The 22356-nt window shown below is 37.3% G+C and overlaps 4 protein-coding genes across 7 annotated transcripts in view; 1 reads left to right on the top strand and 3 right to left on the bottom strand.

The window, feature by feature from the left end:
• LOC105224622 (platelet binding protein GspB) overlaps positions 1 to 22356 on the top strand; it is a 174879-nt gene that overhangs the window by 2201 nt on the left and 150322 nt on the right. The window contains exon 1 of one of the 2 annotated variants that reach the window (XM_049453974.1): positions 16753 to 16823. The exons of the other annotated variant lie outside the window; for it this stretch is intronic. The gene's annotated coding sequence lies outside the window, so the exon portion shown is untranslated. Of the gene's footprint in view, positions 1 to 16752; positions 16824 to 22356 lie in introns of those variants that run through there. 2 annotated transcript variants of the gene reach the window in all.
• Positions 4322 to 22356, bottom strand: part of LOC125777874 (UDP-glucosyltransferase 2-like) — a 32267-nt gene continuing 14232 nt past the window's right edge. The window contains exon 7 of one of the 2 annotated variants that reach the window (XM_049453990.1): positions 4322 to 4511. The gene's annotated coding sequence lies outside the window, so the exon portion shown is untranslated. Of the gene's footprint in view, positions 4512 to 17226; positions 17283 to 22356 lie in introns of those variants that run through there. The other variant, XM_049453989.1, reaches the window with a different exon arrangement.
• Positions 4322 to 22356, bottom strand: part of LOC125777875 (UDP-glycosyltransferase UGT5-like) — a 32263-nt gene continuing 14228 nt past the window's right edge. The window contains exons 1-6 of one of the 2 annotated variants that reach the window (XM_049453992.1): positions 22193 to 22315; positions 7699 to 7975; positions 5809 to 6026; positions 5563 to 5715; positions 4856 to 5494; positions 4322 to 4796 (exon numbers count right to left, since the gene is read on the bottom strand). In XM_049453992.1, coding sequence (XP_049309949.1) covers positions 4520 to 4796; positions 4856 to 5494; positions 5563 to 5715; positions 5809 to 6026; positions 7699 to 7962 — 1551 coding nt within the window. In that variant the 5' untranslated portion in view covers positions 7963 to 7975; positions 22193 to 22315 and the 3' untranslated portion in view covers positions 4322 to 4519. Of the gene's footprint in view, positions 4797 to 4855; positions 5495 to 5562; positions 5716 to 5808; positions 6027 to 7698; positions 7976 to 22192; positions 22316 to 22356 lie in introns of those variants that run through there. The other variant, XM_049453991.1, reaches the window with a different exon arrangement.
• LOC125777876 (UDP-glucosyltransferase 2-like) lies at positions 17227 to 22338 on the bottom strand. The gene is made up of 6 exons (XM_049453993.1): positions 22193 to 22338; positions 20253 to 20518; positions 18567 to 18784; positions 18330 to 18482; positions 17627 to 18265; positions 17227 to 17567 (listed from the first exon to the last, which is right to left on the bottom strand). Exons 2-6 carry the CDS (start codon positions 20514 to 20516, stop codon positions 17291 to 17293), a joined length of 1551 nt encoding a protein of 516 aa, XP_049309950.1. The 5' UTR covers positions 20517 to 20518; positions 22193 to 22338; the 3' UTR covers positions 17227 to 17290.

The raw sequence follows: 22356 nt of genomic DNA, 5'->3' as shown, positions 1-22356 counted from the left end.
TTTCAAAAAAATGTAACTTCAAATGGCCACAATGGAATTGTGATTTAACACCATTAGACTATTTCTGATAGAATTATCTAAAGTCATTGGTCTTTAGCAATAAGCAAGAGCCTTGAAAAGATCAAGCTTTAGAAGTCCGTATTGAACGTTCTGTTCTTGACCAAAAGCTCTCGAACTTAATTATATCGATTGTACTATACACTAAATAAAAAACATTTGATATTCTTTAACAATTAGAATGCGTTTTATTTAAAAGAAAAAAGGCAGTCTTACTGGAAAACCCTGTATAGATCTTGAAATTATTCAAATTGTAGATAGTCATTAACCATAAGCGAATACTTTTTAGAGGCTTATGATCAAGTACATACATACGTCAGTTCTATATCTTTTTCCAAGCGACTTGATGACATCGTCTCGAAAAGACACGACATATTCTCTATAAAATCTACCTGAATCGTCAAATATGGTATATAATATTTATGTATATTTGTGGTGATATGCATTTTTCTATGGAGAGTTAAGTCTTGTCACCCGATTTCGTCTGTTTATGACAGGACATAGCCATTAAATTAAATCTCTAATCGAAATGAGCTGTCAAAAATTCAAATTTGGCTTTCTTATTTTTTGCTGAAATAAAGAGATTTTTAGCTGGACACCGACATAACAAGCCATTCTCAAAAGCTCGTCTTCTAATTGTTCGTGCACTAACTGGCAAACAAAACTGCTTCTGTATTTGATTGAAAGAGACAATGTGATGAATTTGGATGGCCTTTTTCATCAATTAATCTGTAGTTGCATCGTGTAGTTTGTCGGTATTCGCTATGCCTCGATTCTTTCATATTTCGATAGTTTGTAAAGAGTGATCCATTTTTAGGTTCCTTGCACAGAAACTTCAAATTTAATAGGTAATGTTTATTATCATTTGAAAGAACATTATTTTTCATTTATTTTTTGAAGATTATCTCTTTCAGTCACGTTGACCATAAGTTGAGCGAAGTGAACGAAACATTCTTTACAGAACGTGTATTTTCGTAATAAAGTTGAAGGATTTAGAAACATTGTTTAGACGTAAGTCTTTCTATGACGAAATGCCAAACAATACTAAACAAAATTAACATGACAGCTTGACACGTCTCACGTGTGATCTGTCAAAAAAAGGCTACTGAAAAAAATACCTTTACTTCGACCACCACATATCTAATTTTGTCTAGCTATACGTCCATCTCCCTTTAAGGGTACTTACATATGTAAATATCTGTCATAAATGTGGGAAATAAATTTTGTTTATCAGAGTTTCTGCCAAATTAATTACAATAGCGAGCGTGCCCCGAATGCGCGTTTGCACTTTGCGTAACTTTGTATGCAAATTATTCGGATGTGGTTCAAGCTTGACAATTTCATAGAAGTCAAACTAATGGGTACTTATAACAATACTTTACTCCATAAAAATAAAATGCTTATAATGTGCTCATCATTACTTTGACTGAGCGGCAGTGACAGCGCCAATTCAGTGAATAACGGAATAATAGAATTCAGACAGGCCAAAACTGGATGTGTTGGTGTAGATGACAGTCAATTGCTATTTCGAAGGTCGCCAAAAATTAAAGATATATCCAGAAAATAATATTACGTTCGGTCTAAAAAATGCTTAGCACTATATATCATAATAAACTATGAGAGACTTATCCTAGATGCTCTAGGCATATCGAAAATTTCTACACTGTTACTAGGGGCATATCCACCTTTTTCTAATACGATATCAATTCAAAATAATAACTTTTTAACTTCAGGAAACATTCCTGAAGAAATTACGAAGAATGGTGGCGAGTTGACAGTCCTTGGTCGGATACCAATCCGAGTCCGTTCCGGTTACTTACACACGACTATGGTGGTAATGATAGAACATGGCGGTGCTAAAATAGTAGGGGTTAGTTTTTTATTTAAATAGCGAAGTTGGTCCAATTCTTTTGATAGAAGGCGTCATGAATCAATTGTGTAATGCAAAATAAAGGGTGATCCAAGTAGAGATAGAAATGAAAGCTCTAGATATGGGCGACATTTGGTTTCAACAACACGGCGAAACTGCCTACACATCACATCAATCAATGGATTTATTAAGAAAAAACTTCGGTGACAGATTATTTCACGTTTTGGACCGATCGTTTGGCCACTAAGATCGTGTGATATCACACCGTTAGACTTTTTTGTGTGAGAATATGTAAAGTCTTAAGTCTATGCGGACAATCCCGCTTCGATTTAGGCCTTAGAGCATAACATCACGCGTGTCATTCGTAAGTTTTGAGTCGAAATGATCGAACGGGTCATTGAAAATTGAACTCAACGTATGGACTATCTGGGATAAAGCCGCGGCCAACATTTGAAAGAGATAATGAATGCCACAATCTGTTCATTCTCATTCATAAACACGTCCCCGTTATGACAAAAAAAATATTACTGAACGAAAACCAACTAATTCGAGAGGCGGTTAGTGAAAAGTGACGTTTGAGAAAATGTTGATTCAAAATGTATGAACTTATTAATACTCTATTGAGTATTCCGATTTTTATGTGGAAGTAGTTTGCGATTCTACTTGGGGGAAGAGAACCTCATACAGACGAAGATATGTACACATCGAACTTTTAATATTGGGTTGTCGAAAAAGTCTTTTCATATTTCGTCAATAGATGTCATTGCAGTCGTATATCTCCAGTGCTAAAAATCGCATTGTGTCATACCAAATGTGAGACTTTAAGCTTTAATTAAACAAAAAAATTTGGGGAAGTTGACAAAAAAGTTAGAGCTGTTCAAAAATTAATAATAAATTAATGAAGAAATTCGCTAAATTTTGAAATTTTCCTATAAAAAAGGTAGGAATGCCACACAAGCCACAAATGAAGTTTGTGAAGTTTACAGAGACGATGCTGTATCCGTTCGTGCAGCACAACAATAGTTTGCTCGCTTCCGTTCTGGAAATTTCGATGTGAAAGATCCACCTCGCTCTGGTCGACCTATCGTTAAAAAAGTTGATGAAATTATGGAAAAGATTGACCAGGACCGTCACATATACAGCCATGTCATCGCTAAGGAACTTAACATTCATCATCAAATGGTTTTGAACCATTTAAAAAAGGCTGGCTACAAAAAGAAGCTCGATGTTTGGCTCCCATATGAATTGTCTGTAAAAAATTTAATGGGCCGAATTAACATCTGCGATTCTCTGCTGAAACGAAAAAATATCGAACTATATCTGAAGCGAATGGTAATAGGAGACGAAAAGTAGATCAAATACGACAATTATATGTGAAAAATATCATGGTCCATGTGTGGTGACGCTCAACAAATGGTCGCAAGGCAGGATTGACGCCTCGAAAGGTTATGTTGAGTATTGGAGGGATTGGAAAGGAATCATCCACTATGAGCTGCTCCAGCCTGGTTGAAAGATTGATTCTGGCAAAAACGCCCAGAACTGATCAACAGAAATGGTTTCGTCTTTCATCTGGACAACGTTAGACTACACACATCTTTGATGACTAGGCAAAAACTGGGAAAGTGTGACTGGGAAGTTTTGATGCATCCACCATATAGCCCTGACCTTGCACCATCTGACTACCATTTATTTTGGTCAATGCAAAACTGCCTTAATGGAGTAAAGTTGGCTTCAAGAGAAGCCATTGAAACCAGAAAAGTTTTACACTGATGGTATAATGTCTCCAGCGGAAAATGTCAAAAAGTGGTCGACCAAAGTGTACATATTTGGTTCATTAAAGTTCATTATAAATATAAAAAAATAAGTTGAGGTTTCATTAGAAATACGAAAAGACTATTTAGACTACCCATATTATAGTCATTTCCGCATACAGCCGCCTCGACTTTCATCGTTTTAAAATTGTGGCATTTATTGTTCGAAAATAGTCGAATAAATTTTTCAAAACTAGAATTACGAGTATATGAGAAAGTCTACTCTGTAACAACTTTCTAATACAATTTCTTTCTAATTACAGGTATGAATACTTCTATATACATCATTTAATTATATAAATATATACACTGTAACTTTTAATAAAATAACAGTTAGCAGGTAAATTATTATTATTTTATTAAAAAGAGCCATACATATTTTTTTATTACTCCTCGAAGTTTTATAGCAACTCTCTATTTGAAACAGACTAAGAATAACGACATTTTTTTCAAAGCAGAGATGATTTTTGAAGTCCTTTCGACAAAAATTAAAGCTTTTTCGCGAATTTTTTTTTATGAATCATTTTTATTTATTTATTTTTTTTAACTTAACTATATTTAAACAAAGTGGAGTTTATGATGAATTTATTTATTTATTTTTATTTTTTAATTTTAATCTCTTCTTTCAGGCTCCTTATGAGCCAAATTACGCTAGTTGTGATGACTAAATGAATTAGTTGTTGAATGTTATCTGAGAGATCACATAAAGTGCTTAAATTAAAATTTCTTGTCTAAATTTTATTGAACTAACTCTCTTCATCTGAAATCCTCACCTCCTTGTTTAATTTGATTTTTGTTTAACTGCGTTTGGACGCCGCGACCACAGCTTAGTGCATATAAAGGTCCAGCTCACAACCGATATCAATATTATGGCCACAAGGAATAGATAGATATCCCATGAGTGGTAAACGAAGCGTGAAACATGCACGGCGTGAGCTTTAAGAAGCGGCGCACCCTTGGTTGTAGCGACATATTCCACCCACCAAATGGCAGTCTCGAGTGCGCTCTGCGGACGATTTTTGTACGAGGATGAAACCGCTTTGGCGTTATCCAAATATCTGCAAAAATAAGAATATAGAAAACAACACCCTCTCTCTCTAGCACTCATTTCACTTACTCTTTCTTTAACACCTCTCTTATCGAGCTCAGAACTGTACTCTCAGTGATATCGTGATATATCATCTCCACACCCATACCGCGGTACTTTAACGCCGCCGAATTCAAAAACTGATCAGCAAACATGGGTGTGACCACTATTGGTACACCACAGTAAGTCGCCTCCGTAGTACCCATAAGACCGCCATGCGATAAGAACACCTTCACATTCGGATGACAAAGTATATCACGTTGTGGCAACCACTTGCTAATATACAGATTATCCGGCTTGTCCTCCAGGGTGGTGTTTTCCCATTTCCAAATCACCCGTTGTTTGAGTTGTCTCACAGCACGTACGATAGCCTCACGTTTAGCGGCCGGCAAAGTAGTGGCGCGTATGAGAGAACCCCAACTAATGTAGACCACACCATGTTCGGCACCATCGATGAACTTTTGCAGTTCGGGATCGAGCGGCTTGGCCTTCTGTATGTGCATGCCGCCGAGATCGAGAACGGACGGTGGCAGCGGTTTCACACCGCTCAATGAGAAATGCTGATTGACGAATAACATTGATATTTTCTTCGCCAATTCGGCAACTGAGGGGGTATTTTGTCCGAATTTTTCGCGTACCATGACATCGATAGCGGGCGTGGTGTAAAAACTGGAAATAAATTATAGATTTATTATTACAAAAGTGCTGTTTTAGCCCCGTGAATAGTTGTTACTCACTCGTAAAGGAATGTCATGGCGTGATGGAGGAACCAGTTGGTGAGACGACCACCAAACGTCATGTCCTCGGATTGTCCCACAAATAATGATGGCATAACTGATGTTACCATGGGTACGCCCACGCGTTCGTAATGCCAAGGCAACATAGCAGAACTAAATATTTAGGTTTTTCAAATAATCAATTATTATAAATTCAATTGGCGATGTTTTAATTAAAATATAAAAAGTAACTTAGACTTTTCTCACCTGACCATCCCTATAAATGGCGCATTGAGTTGATGCGCCACCGCTGCCATGCAATCGCTATTAAATTGCTCAAGGATGACCACATCGTAATGTTGCCGCTCTTGCAACACCTGCGCTAAAGCTTCGGAATGCAATGTGGCATTGCAATGGTGCTTCCCAAAGTGATTAAGCATATAAAATTCCAGGAAGCGATTGTAGAAGTGTCGCGTTTCGAAGTACTGAAACATAAAGAATTACATTAAAGCTAAACAATCGGAAAATAAACATGACTACTTTTCTTACATAACAATTTTAAATGCTGATACTTTCAATTTACCAAAGAAGAAATCGGAATATCTCTTTAGTATAGATATAGAGTATATTTGGAGCGCGGTATATTACGTCTAAAAATTTTCGAAATCCATTCAAACAGTAAAGCTGAGAAAGCATTTTCTCTGGCAGTGTCATTCAGTCAAAAAGCCGAAAAAAGATAAAGACGTTTTTAATTTTCTGCCTGAACAACGAAAATTCATGTTCTGTAAAAAAATATGTTTCGGCCGCTTCGCTCAACGTATGGGATGAGTGATCGGCCTACTGAGCGTACTATTCCGAACATCACCCATCCTGAGACCCAGCATTCATTGTTGGATAATATTCGACCGAATAGACTACGCCCAGCGCGCATTGAAAAAAATATAGCAGACGTAGCTGAGAGTGTACATGAAGACCGTGGAGAGTCGTTTCGGCGCTGCATGTAGCAGCTCGGACTGACGTATGGAACGACTTGGCGCATTTTACGTCAAGATCTTAAATTGAAAGCGTACAATCCGACTTGGCGCATTTTACGTCAAGATCTTAAATTGAAAGCGTACAAAATAATGTTTTTGCAAGAACGTTAGACTTTTTCCTGTGGGGATATGTAAAGTCTGAAGTCTATGCGGACATCCCGCTTCAAAGCTGGCCTTGGAACCAGTTACCATTCGAAATGCTTTAGCTCGAATGCTTGGACTCAATGGATAAATCATCTGAGACGTAACCGCGGCCAACATTTGAAAGAGATAATCTTCAAAAAATAAATGCCAAAGAACAAAGCCATCAGCGGAATTTGGTTTTTTCGATTTCGGCTCGTTTTTCGGGTTTGCTAGATTGTCGAAGAATTACGTCGTAATATTCATATATTCAAGTATCGGGATCAATAATGAAGCTCTTGATGAATATGCAGGGTTCTCAGCTGCGTTGCGAAGTATCTCTTTTGCGACAATTCAACGTCGTTTTTCCCGTCTAGCATTGATACGCTTCATCATGATTATGACTATAAACATGCCCTCGTAGTTAAATCATAGCTGAACCAGGTTTCTATTGCCAATCATTTGCTATTCACCCAACGTTTTATAATGCCAATATTTACATTTAAATGGACTGAAATGTAAAATAATTTGCTGTCGGAATACATTTTATTCATCAGCGATAGCCTACAACTATTATAGTGTGAATTCTATATTTCACCATTCGAATATCAAATTTGAATGAAAAATAATGTTTTTATAAACTTTTTTTGACAACTTTTAATTTAAATAAAAGTTGCCTTTTTTGCGAATTTTTTATATAATAAAATGATTCACATACATTTGGAACACCCTAATACATAGTGGGATTAACAAAAATGTCAACAAAAATTTTGCGCTGTCATCATCAGTAAGCAGTTTGTTGTGCGGAGAACGACTAGAGTATAGCCATTTAAAGATAAGCAGCAGAAGTTACATACAAAAGAGAATCTCAAAAACATACAAAACAACCTCTAAAACGAAAATTTTGCACTGTCATCATTAGTAAGCAATGATTCAATGGCAGTTTCTCGTGCGGGGGAGACTGGTTTTTCATTCATTCAATTAAGCTTTCTATTTGACTTACCTGCACGTCTACGGAATCCAGCAATTCGCCGGTTAATGACAGATCTTTGTACCCTGGCGGTGGACTTTTATCGGGAAAATGGCTTAACACAGTAACATCATGACCCTTCTCGGCCAAACCCCGCATAATGGGGTGGAAGAAGCGGAAGTGACTAATGCCTGGGTGTGGAAATAAACCTAGTATTTTCAGCGAGTAACTAGCTGGCACCAGTGTGCAGAAGAGGCCAAGCAACAGCAACAAGTGGCCGGGTGTAGGTTCCGCCATCGCTATGGGAAGACTTAAAGTAGAGAGAAATATATAAATTTCTTTGATTTAATGAAAGAAAAAAAAACGTATTAAATGAGTTATAAGAATAAATAAATAAAAAAATTGTTTCAAGATTTTATATATAAAATTATAAATATTTTTTTAATATAAAAAGGGATTTAGGTTCCTTAAAAATGTGTTCAAATTATCTACACGTAGAAATAAATTTAAAAAAAAATTGTAAATACATTTTTTTATATATATTTTCTAATATTTTCCTTGATCTTAAAAGTACAAAAAGATCGTTGAAAAAGTTATGTAAATAATATTTTTAATAAAAAATCAAATTTCAAAAATTTTGATAACATTTAAATCACTTTTCGAAATAAGTAATAACTTTTGTTAAACTTATTAATTACTATTTTTCAAAATTTTTTTAAATGTTTTTTTTTTTTAATTATAAATTATGTTAAAACGAGACATTTTTCGTTTAATTAAATTTTTTTTAATTCGTATATTAAAAAATATTCTACTCAATAAATTTATCAACCGTTTTTTTAAATGTGTTGAATAAATAATTTTGAATATTATAAAAGCAAAATATATAGAAAAATAATTTAACAATTTTTTTTGATGTTTTTTAACTATGAGAAATTCAATAATTGATATTTTTTCAAATTAATAAATAATTTATATAATAAATACTTAAAATCATAAAATACAAAGTTCGGTCTAAAGTGCCTTTAGTAAATAAAGGGATTTATTTTTTCTGCGGAATTGAAAAAAAGACGTTTCGGGCCTAAGTAACGGGAACAGACCCGGTTTTTAATCGAAAAGCATTGCCAATTCGGCACCATGTCTCAAAATTACTTCAAGAATGTTTTCTGCCGCTACTACAACAACAACCATCATACATATATTTTAACATAATATTAAAAATTAATTTGAAAAATTTCACTCTTATAGTTGACTGGGAGCGTGTAGGTTTCTACGTTTCGCAATCGGAACGGCCAGATTGAAATTCTACCAAAAATATGTGTGAGCAATGTCAAGAGCAAAATAGAAAGTGCATACATATGCACATATATGTTCATACATATATACACTTACATATGTATACTATTAAATTATCAAGAAGGTGAAGCAAACTCACTGCAGCCCCTACAAACAATCGCTAAAGTAATTTTAACTGCACGACAAAGCCAATATTTCACTCACCAGTTCTATTTAATGCAAAATAACACAGCCGATTATTTTTATATATTTATATGTATACGCGTCCACAGCAAACACACGCGTTTATAACAAATTTGAATTCAAATGATTTGTGAAACAAACAATTAAAATGAGTTCACGACTTAAAAAAATTGCTGCAAACCAAATGAACCGAATTGCTGCAGCTGTCTTCTTCGACTAACGAAATCAAGATGGTGCCGGCAAACAATATTTGTAAGCGTATTCAAATCCATATGCCTTCAAACAATTTCCTACTACCTGCGCTTACAAACATAATATAGAGTATACATACTTATATACACACACAAAATATATATATCTACATTTCACCAGCAGTAAGAGTAACTAGTTGCTTAGTAGTTGTCGTCAATTTGTCATATACCTACCAGGAAATTGACACAGTTTTATCAAAAACACAAGTCCACGAGTGATACAAAGCCTTCAAAGACGGTCCAGAGATCGTTTAAGGCATGTCTGGTTCTAGACGACCTTCGACATCTTCAACTGATGAAAATATTAAAAAAGCGAAATATATGATGTCTTAAAATTGTCGGGCAAGTGTTAGAGAAATAGCAAGAGAGCTCGGCATATCTCGCGAGTCCGTTCAGATAGTTTTGGTATATATTTTGGGTATGAAACGCGTTCTTGCTTGACTTGTCCCGATAAAGCTGATTCTTTTCAAAAAGAATATCGTAAACAGGTCTCTTTGGACATGCATGATCGTGTGAGTTCCGATTCCACATTTATGAAGAGCATTTGACATGCAAACAAGTCAACAATCATCAGAAAGGAGGAAAAAAAACTATCTGAAACAAAAAATCCCACGTCAAAGCCGCTCAAAAATCAAGATGATGCTCATTATTTTTTCGATATTCGTGGTTGGTGCATCAAGAACTTGTTCCCGAGGGACAAACATCAATAAGGAGTTGTGTTTGGCCATATTTTGCCATGTGCGTGAGAACATCCGTCGAAAACGGCCGAATTTGTGGAAGAACAATTCCTGGATTTTACACGATGATAATGCACCGTCGCATTGAGCCACGATTGAGACCGAATTTAAAGCCAAAAACGCTATGAATACCATCGACCAACTACCGTTTTCACGTGATTTGTCTCCGTGTCATTTTTTCTTGTTCTCAAAACTGAAAGTGGTGCTCCGTGGAACCCGTTTTCAGTCGATCCAAGGATAAAACAATCCGCTCAGGAGCTGAAGGCTATCCCAAAAAGTGTTTATGAACACGTGTTTTATATTTCTTTCTAAGAAAATATCTGCTCTCCTCCTGCATTACTTTGGGTTAGAAAAGTATCTAGTGCAAATTGACACTTATTATAGTTTGCTTTTGCGTTTCAGCCACATGCATACGTGCCAGCTGACCAGTCGCTCACCGACTCTCACACAAATACATACCTACCTACATATCTAGATATGATTTATACAGCATAAGCTATTTGAGTTCATGTCTAGTGATCGGTAGCCGCTCATCATACACCCTAAGGAAATGGTTAGATGTTAAATAATATTCGTTTGGTAGAAAGCTAAAAATCGAAAGTGAAAGATGGAAAATAAAAGTTTCTTCTTTTTACCCAGTTTGTTGAGAGGCCAGTGGATTTGAGTGATTGGCTTCTGCATATATTTTTCACAAAAATTTTACATATTACTTTTTGCAAAGAAAACAATTACCCAATTACCTGCGACAAATATTTTTAAGTAGCTTAAGTCGAGTTATGTTAATGGCGAGAATGGAATTTATTTTGTTCTTTTTTTACCTCAAATTAGTATTTTAAGCTTAAAATTAATTAAAAAGTCGTCACTTTGGCGCCGTAAAAATGAAATTGAAATCAAGTTTTTGTATGAAAACGTGAACTTGTAAGGGCATACATTTAAGTACACTACTCACTTAAGTAGTTTTCCCGCTCGGCTGGCTATACTAATATTTTTCCTTGGCTGTATTATTTATCTGCATTTGCCTACCTTTTGTTTTTTGTTTATGGTCACCATGACGCAGCAGCGTTGTTGATAAGGTAGGTAGAAATATATAGTATACAGTGGCTCACAGTTTATTTCGGACAACTGCTAAATCATTTTTTGTTAACCTTATAGAGAAAGAACTAACAATGGTATCAGATAATTGCTGCATTTGTTAAAAAACAAAAACCAACGTCTCAGATGGCCAGTTCCATTTTCGATGACACGTTCGAGCATTTCGACTCTTAACTGGCGAACGAGACTCGTGATATTTTTCTCCAAGAATCGAAGCGGGATTGTCCGCATAGACTTTAGGCCTTACATATCACTACAGAAAAAAGTCAAATGGTGTAATATCACACGATCTTGGTGGCCAATCGACCGGTTTAAACATGAAATTATCTGCTAACCGAAGTGTTCTCTCTTTAAATCTATTGATTGATGCGATGTATGCAACTGTTGTTTTTCTGGATAAAATGCCTGATTGCTCTTCCTCCCAAATACAGCAATTTTGCTTGATTACAAACCTATTGAGATGGGCCTCATCGCTGAAAAAAATTTGGCTCGAAAACGTTGGATCTTCTTGGAACTTTTCAAAAGTAGTAAGTAATCAGTAAGCCGATTATGTTGACTACAAGTTGAGCGAAGTTCGAGAACCACATTATTTACAGAATGTGAAGTGTCGTCATAAAGTTAAACGATATGTAAACGTTGTTCTTTACTGGCATAGACACCGCTTACGCGATTATAGCCGAGTTAACAACAGCGCGCCAGTCGTTTATTCTTTTCGCTATGTGGCGCCAATTGGATATTCCAAGCGAAGCCAGGTTCTTCTTCACTTGATCCTTCCAATGGAGTGGAGGTCTTCCTCTTCCTCTGCTTCCCCCGGCGGGTACTGCGTCGAATATTTTCAGAGCTGGAGTGTTTTCGTCCATCCAGACAACATGACCTAGCCAGCTTAGCCGCTGTCTTTTAATTCGCTGAACTATGTCAATGTATATCTCGTACAGCTCATCGTTCAAAACACCATAAATCTTTCGCAGCACCTTTCTCCTTGTTGTCATCGTCCAAGCCTCTGTACCATATAGCAGGACAGGAATTATGAGCGACTTATAGAGTTTGCCTTTTGTTCGTCGAGGGAGAGCTTTACTTTTCAATTTCCTACTCAGTCCGAAGTAGCACCTGTTGGCAAGAGATATCCAGCGTTGGACATTGTTGGTGGTGTTAATACTGGTTCCAAAATTATCTATAACTTCAAAGTTATGACTGTTAACTTGACTCTCAAGTCGCGAGTGCGATGACTGTTTATTTGATGACAGGAGATATTTCGTCTTGCCTTCGTTCACTGCCAGACCCATTTGCTTTGCTTCCTTGTCCAGCCTGGAGAAAGCAGAACTACCTGCTCGATTAAGTTCTGCAGCTCGAACTATTTTCTCCAGCAGTAGATTGAAGAAGTCGCACGATATGGAGTCGCCTTGTCTGAAACCTCGTTTGGTATCGAACGGCTCGGAGAGCTCCTTCCCGATCCTGACGGAGCTTTTGGTACTGCTCAACGTCAGTTTACACAGTCGTATTAGTTTTGCGGGGATACCAAATTCAAACATCGCGGCATAAAGGCAACTCCTTTTCGTGCTGTCGAAAGCAGCTTTGAAATCGACGAAGAGGTGGTGTGTGTCGATTCTCCTTTCACGGGTCTTTTCCAAGATTTGGCGCATGGTGAATATCTGGTCGGTTGTTGATTTTCCAATCAGCTTGTTGACGGTGGGCTTTAATCTTTCACACAACACGCTCGATAGAACCTTATATGCGACGTTGATGAGGCTTATCCCACGGTAGTTGGCGCAGATTGTGGGGTCTCCCTTTTTATGGATTGGGCATAGCACACTTAAATTCCAATAGTTGGGCATGTTTTCGTCCGAGCATATTTAACAAAGAAGCTGATGCATGCTCATCAGTTCTTCGCCGCAGTGTTTGAATAGCTTGGCCGGCAATCCATCGGCCCCGCCGCTTTGTTGTTCTTTAGGCGGGTAATTCGGGTAATTGCTATTCGAACTTGGTCGGGCAATGAAACGTCTGCTTCATCGTCGTGGGGAATCGGGTTCGCCTTCTCCTGGTGTTGTACGTTCACTGCCATTCAGCAGGCTGGAGAAGTGTTCCCTCCATAATTTAAGTATGTTGTAGGCATCTGAGACTAGATCACATTTGGGGGTTCTACAAGAGTTTGCTCAGGTCTCGAAACCTTCTGTAAGCTGCCGCATTTTTTCCTAGAATTTTTGAGCATTACCCCTATCGGCCAGCTTATCAAGCTCTTCATACTCGCGCATTTCGGCCTCTTTCTTTTTTGTCTGCAAATGCATCTCGCTTCCCTCCTCAACTCTCGGTATCTATCTCATCCCGCAGGTGTTGTGGTCGATTGTAACGTTGCTAGGTAGGCAGCCTGTTTTTTCTGCGCTGCGACACGGCACTCCTCTTCGTACCAGCTGTTCTTTTGCACTTTCCGAAAACCAAAGGTTTCGTTTGCAGCTGTACGTATGTAAGAAGCTTGAAATGAGGTCTCACAGTTCCCTTATAACGAATTGCTGATGAGTGCTCTCAGAGAGCAGGAGTGCAAGCCGAGTAGAAAATCGTTCAGTTGTCTGTTGTGATTGCAGCTTCTCGTCGTCGAACCTTCCTTGTGTTTGTTGGCGTGCGTTTTTTGTTGCACTGAGGTTGATGCCAATCTTGGCTGCAACAAGATAGTGGTCCGAGTCGATGTTAGGACTTCGGAGCGTACTCACATCTAAAATACTGAAGACGTATCCTCCGTCTATCACAACATGATCGATCTGGTTGGTGGGTTTTCGATCCAGAGACAGCCAGGTAGCTTGATGAATTTTTCTTTGCTTGAATCCAGTACTACAGATAATCATATTTCGGGCCCCGGCGAAGTCGATCAGCCTCAACCCATTTGGGGATGTTTCCTCGTGGAGGCTGAATTTACCGACCGTAGTGCCAAAGATACCTTCTTTGCCCACCCTGGCGTTGAAGTCGCCAAGCACGATTTTGACATCGTGGCGGGGGCAGCTCTCATAAGTGCGCTCCAAGCACTCATAAAAGGCATCTTTGGTCACATCGTCCTTCTCTTCCGTCGGGGCGTGGGCGCAAATCAGCGATATGTTGAAGAACCTCGCTTTGATGCGGATTGTGGCTAGACGTTCATTCACCGGAGTGAATGATAGTACTCGGCGACGGAGTCTCTCTCCCACCACGAATCCCACACCAAACTTGCGCTCCTTTACATGGCCACTGTAGTAAATGCCACAAGGACCTACTCGTCTCTGTCCTTGTCCCGTCCATCGCATTTCTTGGATGCCGGTAATGTCAGCCTTTATTTTCACGAGGACATCAACCAGCTGGGCAGCGGCACCTTCCCAATTAAGGGACCGGACATTCCATGTGCATGCCATCAATTCATAGTCCTTATTTCGTTTTCCATGGTCGTCATCAAAAGGGGGGTCTCTCATCCGAGACTGTTTACACTTTTTCATTGCGGGTGTTTTTGTACGTGGCGGGTTCCAAACCCAGCGCACAACCCTGCGGAGGGGATATTTCGCATTCTCACTTTAGCTCGCCTTCAAACGGATGTTCTTAGGCTACCCAGAGGATACTTGGTCGAAGACCGGAAGTCGTGAGCTGCTTGAGTCATATGTAAAAGAATCGTTTCTGGCCACTCCGCCGCGACCGTAGCCGCGGCCAACATTTAAAAACGATAATCTTCAAAAAATAAATGCCTAAGTATGTTCCTTTGAATTAAAATTCAAGTTTCTGCGTTATTTCTTAAAAAAAGTATGGAACCTCGAAATGGATCCCCCTTTATATGTATCTAAAACAAAGTAGTGACGTCGAAAGGTGAGATTTTAAGCTTCATTTAACCAAAAAAAGTTTCATTCGGGGAAGTTGAAAAAAAATTACAGCAGTTCAAAGATTTGTGAAAGTAATGAAGAAATTCGCAATATTTTGAAATTTTTGTAAAAAAAAGGAATAATGCTAAGCAAGCCACCAATGAAATTTGTAAAGTTTACGGAGACGATGCTGTATCAGTTCGTGTAACACAACAATGGTTCTCTAGCTTCTGTTCTGGAAATTTCGATGTGAAAGATGCACCTCGCTCTGGTCGACCTATCGTTAAAAAAGTCGATAAAATTATGGAAAAGATTGACCAGGACCGTCACATAAGCAGTCATGACATCGCTAAAGAAGAAGCTCGATGTTTGGGTACTAAAGGGTGATTTTTTAAGAGCTTGATAACTTTTTTTAAAAAAAGAACGCATAAAATTTGCAAAATCTCATCGGTTCTTTATTTGAAACGTTAGATTGGTTCATGACATTTACTTTTTGAAGATAATTTCATTTAAATGTTGACCGCGGCTGCGTCTTAGGTGGTCCATTCGGAAAGTCCAATTTTGGGCAACTTTTTCGAGCATTTCGGCCGGAATAGCCCGAATTTCTTCGGAAATGTTGTCTTCCAAAGCTGGAATAGTTGCTGGCTTATTTCTGTAGACTTTAGACTTGACGTAGCCCCACAAAAATATTCTAAAGGCGTTAAATCGCATGATCTTGGTGGCCAACTTACGGGTCCATTTCTTGAGATGAATTGTTGTCCGAAGTTTTCCCTCAAAATGGCCATAGAATCGCGAGCTGTGTGGCATGTAGCGCCATCTTGTTGAAACCACATGTCAACCAAGTTCAGTTCTTCCATTTTTGGCAACAAAAAGTTTGTTAGCATCGAACGATAGCGATCGCCATTCACCGTAACGTTGCGTCCAACAGCATCTTTGAAAAAATACGGTCCAATGATTCCACCAGCGTATAAACCACACCAAACAGTGCATTTTTCGGGATGCATGGGCAGTTCTTGAACGGCTTCTGGTTGCTCTTCACCCCAAATGCGGCAATTTTGCTTATTTACGTAGCCATTCAACCAGAAATGAGCCTCATCGCTGAACAAAATTTGTCGATAAAAAAGAAAAGAACCGAACACTGATTTTGGTAATAAAATTCAATGATTTGCAAGCGTTGCTCGTTAGTAAGTCTATTCATGATGAAATGTCAAAGCATACTGAGCATCTTTCTCTTTGACACCATGTCTGAAATCCCACGTGATCTGTCAAATACTAATGCATGAAAATCCTAACCTCAAAAAAATCACCCGTTACATGAGTTGTCTGTGAAAAATTTAATGGACCGTATGAACATCTGCGATTCTTAGCTGAAACGAAATGAAATCGAACCATTTCTGAAGCGAATGGTAACAGGAGATTAAAAGTGGATCAAATACGAAAATAATGCGCGAATGTGGTCCAAGCGTGGTGAAGCTCAACAAATGGTCGTAAAGCCAGGATTAAGCTCACTATAAATATAAAAAAAAGTTGAAGTTTAATTAGAAATACAAAAAGACTATTTAGACTACCCAATATTATAGTCATTTCCGCATACGGCCTCGTCTTTCATCGTTTTAAAATTGGGGCATTTATTGTTTGAAAATAATCGAATAAATTTTTTGAAACTAGAATTATATTATGTGTAAATCTACTCTGTAACAACTTTTAAATATTATTTCTTTCTAATTACAGGTATGAATACTTCTATATCCATCATTTAATTATATAAAGAGACTATTACTTTTAACAGTTAACAGGTAAATTATTATTTTTAATTAAAAATGGCAATATATATTTTCTCACCTTCAAAGTTTTACTCTCTACTTGAAACTGACTCTTTATGTAAGAAAAACGAGATTTTTTCTTTTAAATCAGGGATGATTTTTATAGTGCTTTCGTCAAAAACAAAAGATTGTTAGCGATTTTTTTTTTGTGAATCTTTTTTATTTATTAATTTTTTTAACTTGACTATATTTAAACAAAGTGGAGTTTATGTTGATTTAATTATTATTTTTTTAACTTTTATCTCTTCTTTCACGCTCCCTCTTGAGCTTAAATTACGCTAATTGTGATGACTATATGAATTAGTTGATTAAACTCAGTTATGAATTACAGCTATTTGTTAACTAAATAACTGAGAGATCACATAAAGTGCTCAAATTAAAATTTCTTATCTAAATTTTATTGAACTAACTCTCTTCATCTGAAATCCTCACCTCCTTGTTTAATTTGACTTTTGTTTAACGGCCTTTGGACGCCGCGACCATAGCTTAGTGCATATAAAGGTCCAGCTCACAACCGATATCAATATAATGGCCACAAGGAATAGATAAATACCCCATGAGTGGTAAACGAAGCGTGATACATGCACGGCATGAGCCTTAATGAGTGGCGCACCCTTGGTTTTGGCGACATATTCCACCCACCAAATGGCAGTCTCGAGTGGGTTCTGCGGACGATTTTTGTATGAAGATGAAACCGCTTTGGCGTTATCCCAATATCTGCAAAAAGAAAAATATAGAAAACAACACCCTCTCTCTCTAGCACTCATTTCACTTACTCTTTCTTTAACACCTCTCTTATCGAGCTCAGAACTGTACTCTCAGTGATATCGTGATATTTCATCTCCACACCCATACCGCGGTACTGTAACGCCGCCGAATTCGAAAACTGATCAGCAAACATGGGGGTGACCACCACTGGTACACCACAGTAAGCCGCCTCCGAAGTACCCATTAGACCGCCATGCGATAAGAACACCTTCACATTCGGATGACAGAGTATATCACGTTGTGGCAACCACTTGCTAATATACAGATTATCCGGCTTGTCCTCCAGGGTGGTGTTTTCCCATTTCCAAATTACCCGTTGTTTGAGTTGCTTCACAGCGCGTACAATAGCCTCACGTTTAGAGGCCGGCATAGTGGCGGCGCGTAGCACAGAACCCCAACTAATGTAGACCACACCATGTTCGGCACCATCGATGAACTTTTGCAGTTCGGGATCCAGTGGCTTGGCCTTCTGTATGTGCATGCCGCCGAGATCGAGAACGGACGGTGGCAGCGGTTTGACACCGCTCAATGAGAAATGCTGATTGACAAATAACATTGATGTTTTCTTCACCAATTCGGCAACTGAGGGGGTATTTTGTCCGAATTTTTCACGTACAATGGCATCGATAGCGGGCGTGTTGAAATTACTGGTAATCAATTGTTTATTATTATAAAAGTACTATTTTAACCTCGTGAATAGTTGTTACTCACTCGTAAAGGAATGTCATGGCGTGATGGAGGAACCAGTTGGTGAGACGACCGCCAAACGTCATGTCCTCGGATTTTCCCACAAACATTGTTGGCATAACTGCTGTTACCATGGGTACGCCCATGGGTTCGTAATGCCAAGGCAGCATAGCAGAACTAAATATTTAGGATTTTCAAATCAATTATTATAAATTCAATTGGCGATATTTTAATTAAAATATAAAAAGAAACTTTGCTCACCTGGACATCCCTATAAATGGCGCATTAAGTTGATGCGCCACCGCTGCCATGCAATCGCTATTGAATTGCTCAATGATGACCACATCGTAATGTTGACGCTCTCGCAACACTTGTGCCAATGCCTCGGAGTGCAATGTGGCATTACAATCGTGCTTCCCAAAGTGGGTAAGCAAATAAAATTCCATGAAGTGACTGTAGAAGTGTTGCGTTGCGACTAACTGAAACATAAAGAATCACATTAAAGCTAAACAATCGGAAAATAACCATGCCTACTTTTCTTACATAACAATTTTAAATTCTGATTCTTTCAATTTACCAAAGAAGAAATCAGAATATCTCTTTAGTATAGATATAGAGTATATTTGGAGCGCGGTATATTACGTCTAAAAGTTTTCGAAATCCATTCAAACAGCTAAGCTGAGAAAGCATTTTCTCTGGCAGTGTCATTCAGTCAAAAGGCCGAAAAAAGTCAAAGAGGTTTTCAAATTTCAGCCTGAACAACGAAAATTCGTGTTCTGTAAAAAAATATGTTTCGGCCGCTTCGCTCAACGTATGGGAGACAGGGTCAACATTCATTATTGGATAATATTCGACCGAATAGAACACGTCCATAATGTCATAAAGGTAATTTCGGTTTTGAGCCGGCCGATTGACCACCAAGATCGTGTGGTATCACAGGGTTAGACTTTTTCCTGTGTGGATATGGAAAGTCTGAAGTCTATGCGGACTCCCGCTTCAAAGCTGGCCTTGGAACCAGTTACCATCCGAAATGCTTGAGCTCGAAAGCTTGGACTCAACGTATAAACCATCTGAGACCTTTGCCCGGCAAATCTTCAAAAAATAAATGCCAAATAAGAATCAGCGAATTTTAGTTTTTTCGATTTCGGCTCGTTTTTCGAGTGATATTTGCTAGATTGTTGGACAGTTACGTCATATATTTCATATATTCAAGTATCGGGACCAATAATGAAGCTTTTGATGAATATGCAGGGTTATCAGCTGCGTTGTAACGTATCTCTTTTGCGACAAGTCAACGTCGTTTTTGAAAGATTTAGATCTATTGAAACGCGTCTAGCATTGATACGCTTCATCATGATTATGACTATAAACTTCCTCGTAGTTCAATCATAGCTGAACCAGGTTTCTATTGCCGACCATTTGCTATTCACCGAACGTTTTATAATGCCAATATTTACATTTAAATGGACTGAAATGTAAAATATTTTGCAGTCGGATTACATTTTATTCATCAACGATATCCTACTATTATTATTATTATAGTGTGAATTCCATATTTCATCATTCCAATATCAAATTTGAATGATAAATAATGTTTTTATAAACTTTTTTTGACAACTTTTAATTTAAATAAAAGTTCCCTTTGTTGGGATTATTATTCACATACATTTGGAACACCCTAAGACATATGTAGTGCCATTAACCTAAATGTCAACAAAAATTTTGGGCTGTCATCATTAGTAAGCAGTTTGTTGTGCGGAGAAAGACTAGGATATAGCCATTAAAAGATCAGTGGCAGAAGCTACCTACAAAAGTCTCAAAAACATACAAAACAACCTCTAAAATGAAGATTTTGCACTGTCATCATTAGTAAGCAATTAAAGGAAGTTTCGCGTGCGCGAAAGATTAGTTTCTCATTCATTCAATTAAGCTTTCTATTTGACTTACCTCCATGTTTAAGGATTGGAGCAATTCGCCTTTTAATGGCAGATCTTTGTATCCTGGCGGTGGACTTTTATCGGGAAAATGGCTTAACACAGTAACATCATGACCCTTCTCGGCCAAGCCCCGCATAAGGGGGTGGAAGAAGTGGAAGTGACTAATGCCTGCGTGTGGAAATAAACCTAGTATTTTCAGCGAGTAACTAGCTGGCACCAGTGTGCAGAAGAGGCCAAGCAACAGCAACAAGTGGCCGGGTGTAGGTTCCGCCATCGCTATGGGAAGAATTACAGTAGAAATAAATATAGATTAAATAGAAACTAGATTTAAAAAAAATCTTATTAAATATATATAAAATTAGTAAACGTTTTAATATAAAATGTGCTTTATGTTGCTTATAAAAATACTAATAATAAACAAACGTGTAGAAATAAATTAAAAAAATTTTAAATAAATTTAAAAAATTTTAAATAAGATTTATTAACTTTAAATAAGAAAACTTAGTATTATGCATTTTCTTTAATACTAAAAACGATTCAGAAATTTCGTTAATTTTTTCTTGACTATTTTTTTAACGTAAATGTATTAAAATACATAATCTATGTGCGTACTTGTATGTATGTATTAATTAAATAAATAGCTACAAACAAATTTTTAAATATTTTCCTTGATCTTAGAAGCACAAAATAAACCGTGGAAAAATTATATAATAAATATTTTTAATAAAAATTCGGATTTCAAAAATTTTGATCATGTTGATACCACTTCAAGAAATAATAACTTTTTTTAAATTATTAATTAAAAATAGTTTCTATTATAATTCAGTAAATTCAGAAATATTTGAAATAATTAAAAAATGCTTAATAAATTGCTGAGTTGATAATTCAAATAATAATTCAAATACAAAAAAGTTTATATACATATACAGAACTTTTTGAATACAACTGTTTCAGGTGCTGCCACCTATTGGTGGATATATGAAAAAAAAGTTTGATCTCTTGTTGACATTTCGTAAAAATTTTAAGACAATTGGATAACTAAAATCGATGTTATCGATCAAAAAGTGACAGCAGCTTTTGGTCATCGGCCGTAAAATGCATTTTGAACAAAGAGCAAATATTAAATTTTGTTTTAAACTTGGGAAAACGTTTACTGAAACATTTCATGTAATGTGCATGAGTGGTTTAAGCGATTCCAAGAAGGTCGTGAGGACGAAAGCCATCACCGAAAAAAGTCGTCTTCACGATTTTTTACGTTTCCGGGGGTATTGTACACCGAGCGTTCGTCCCACCTGGCCAAACGATTAATGCTGTGTTTTACCTTGGTCTTATGAAGCGTCTTTTGTCACGCATTCGTCGTGCTCGACCACAATACCGTGAGGCAGGGTCTTGGCGCCTGTTGCATGATAATGCGCCGTGTCATCAGTCGACGCTTTTCACTGATTTTTTGACAAAAAAAACTCCATATTAACCATTAATCACTCACCCTACTCACCTGATCTGGCACCCTGTGATTTTTACCTATTTGGAAAACTTCATTTGCCCATGAAAGGACACTGGTTTCAGGACATTTCAGCTATCTAAAAGGCGACGACCGATATTCTTACCTTAAACACTCATTTGAAATGCTAATTGACCGGGCTAAACGCTGTACCGAAGCACAAGGAAACTACTTTGAATAAAAAATCTAACTTTTGAAAAATATTAATTTTTTGTTGTTTTTTTTTTAACAGTCCTGTTTCTTTTGCGACAGACAAGTTATAAGTATACAGTTATACTTTTAAAAATCAAACGTTTCCCTAGGAAGGTGAAGCAAACTCACTGCAGCCCCTACAAACAATCGCTACTTATTCGCATTTCGGCTTTGGCTGGCGATTATATTATTCTACATTTAAATCAAAATTATCTAAAATAATTTTAACTGCACGACAAAGCCAATATTTCACTCACCAGTTCTATTTAATGCAAAATAACACAGCCGATTATTTTTATGTATATATTTATATGTATAATTCTTGCGTCCACAGCAAACACACGCGTTTATAACAAATTAGAATTCAAATGATTTGTGAAAAAACAATTAAAGTGAGTTCACGACTTAAAAAAATTGCTGC

Source organism: Bactrocera dorsalis, chromosome 3, assembly GCF_023373825.1.
Source record: "Bactrocera dorsalis isolate Fly_Bdor chromosome 3, ASM2337382v1, whole genome shotgun sequence".
Lineage (NCBI taxonomy): Eukaryota > Metazoa > Arthropoda > Insecta > Diptera > Tephritidae > Bactrocera > Bactrocera dorsalis.
This window is presented reverse-complemented; position numbering and strand designations above follow the sequence as displayed.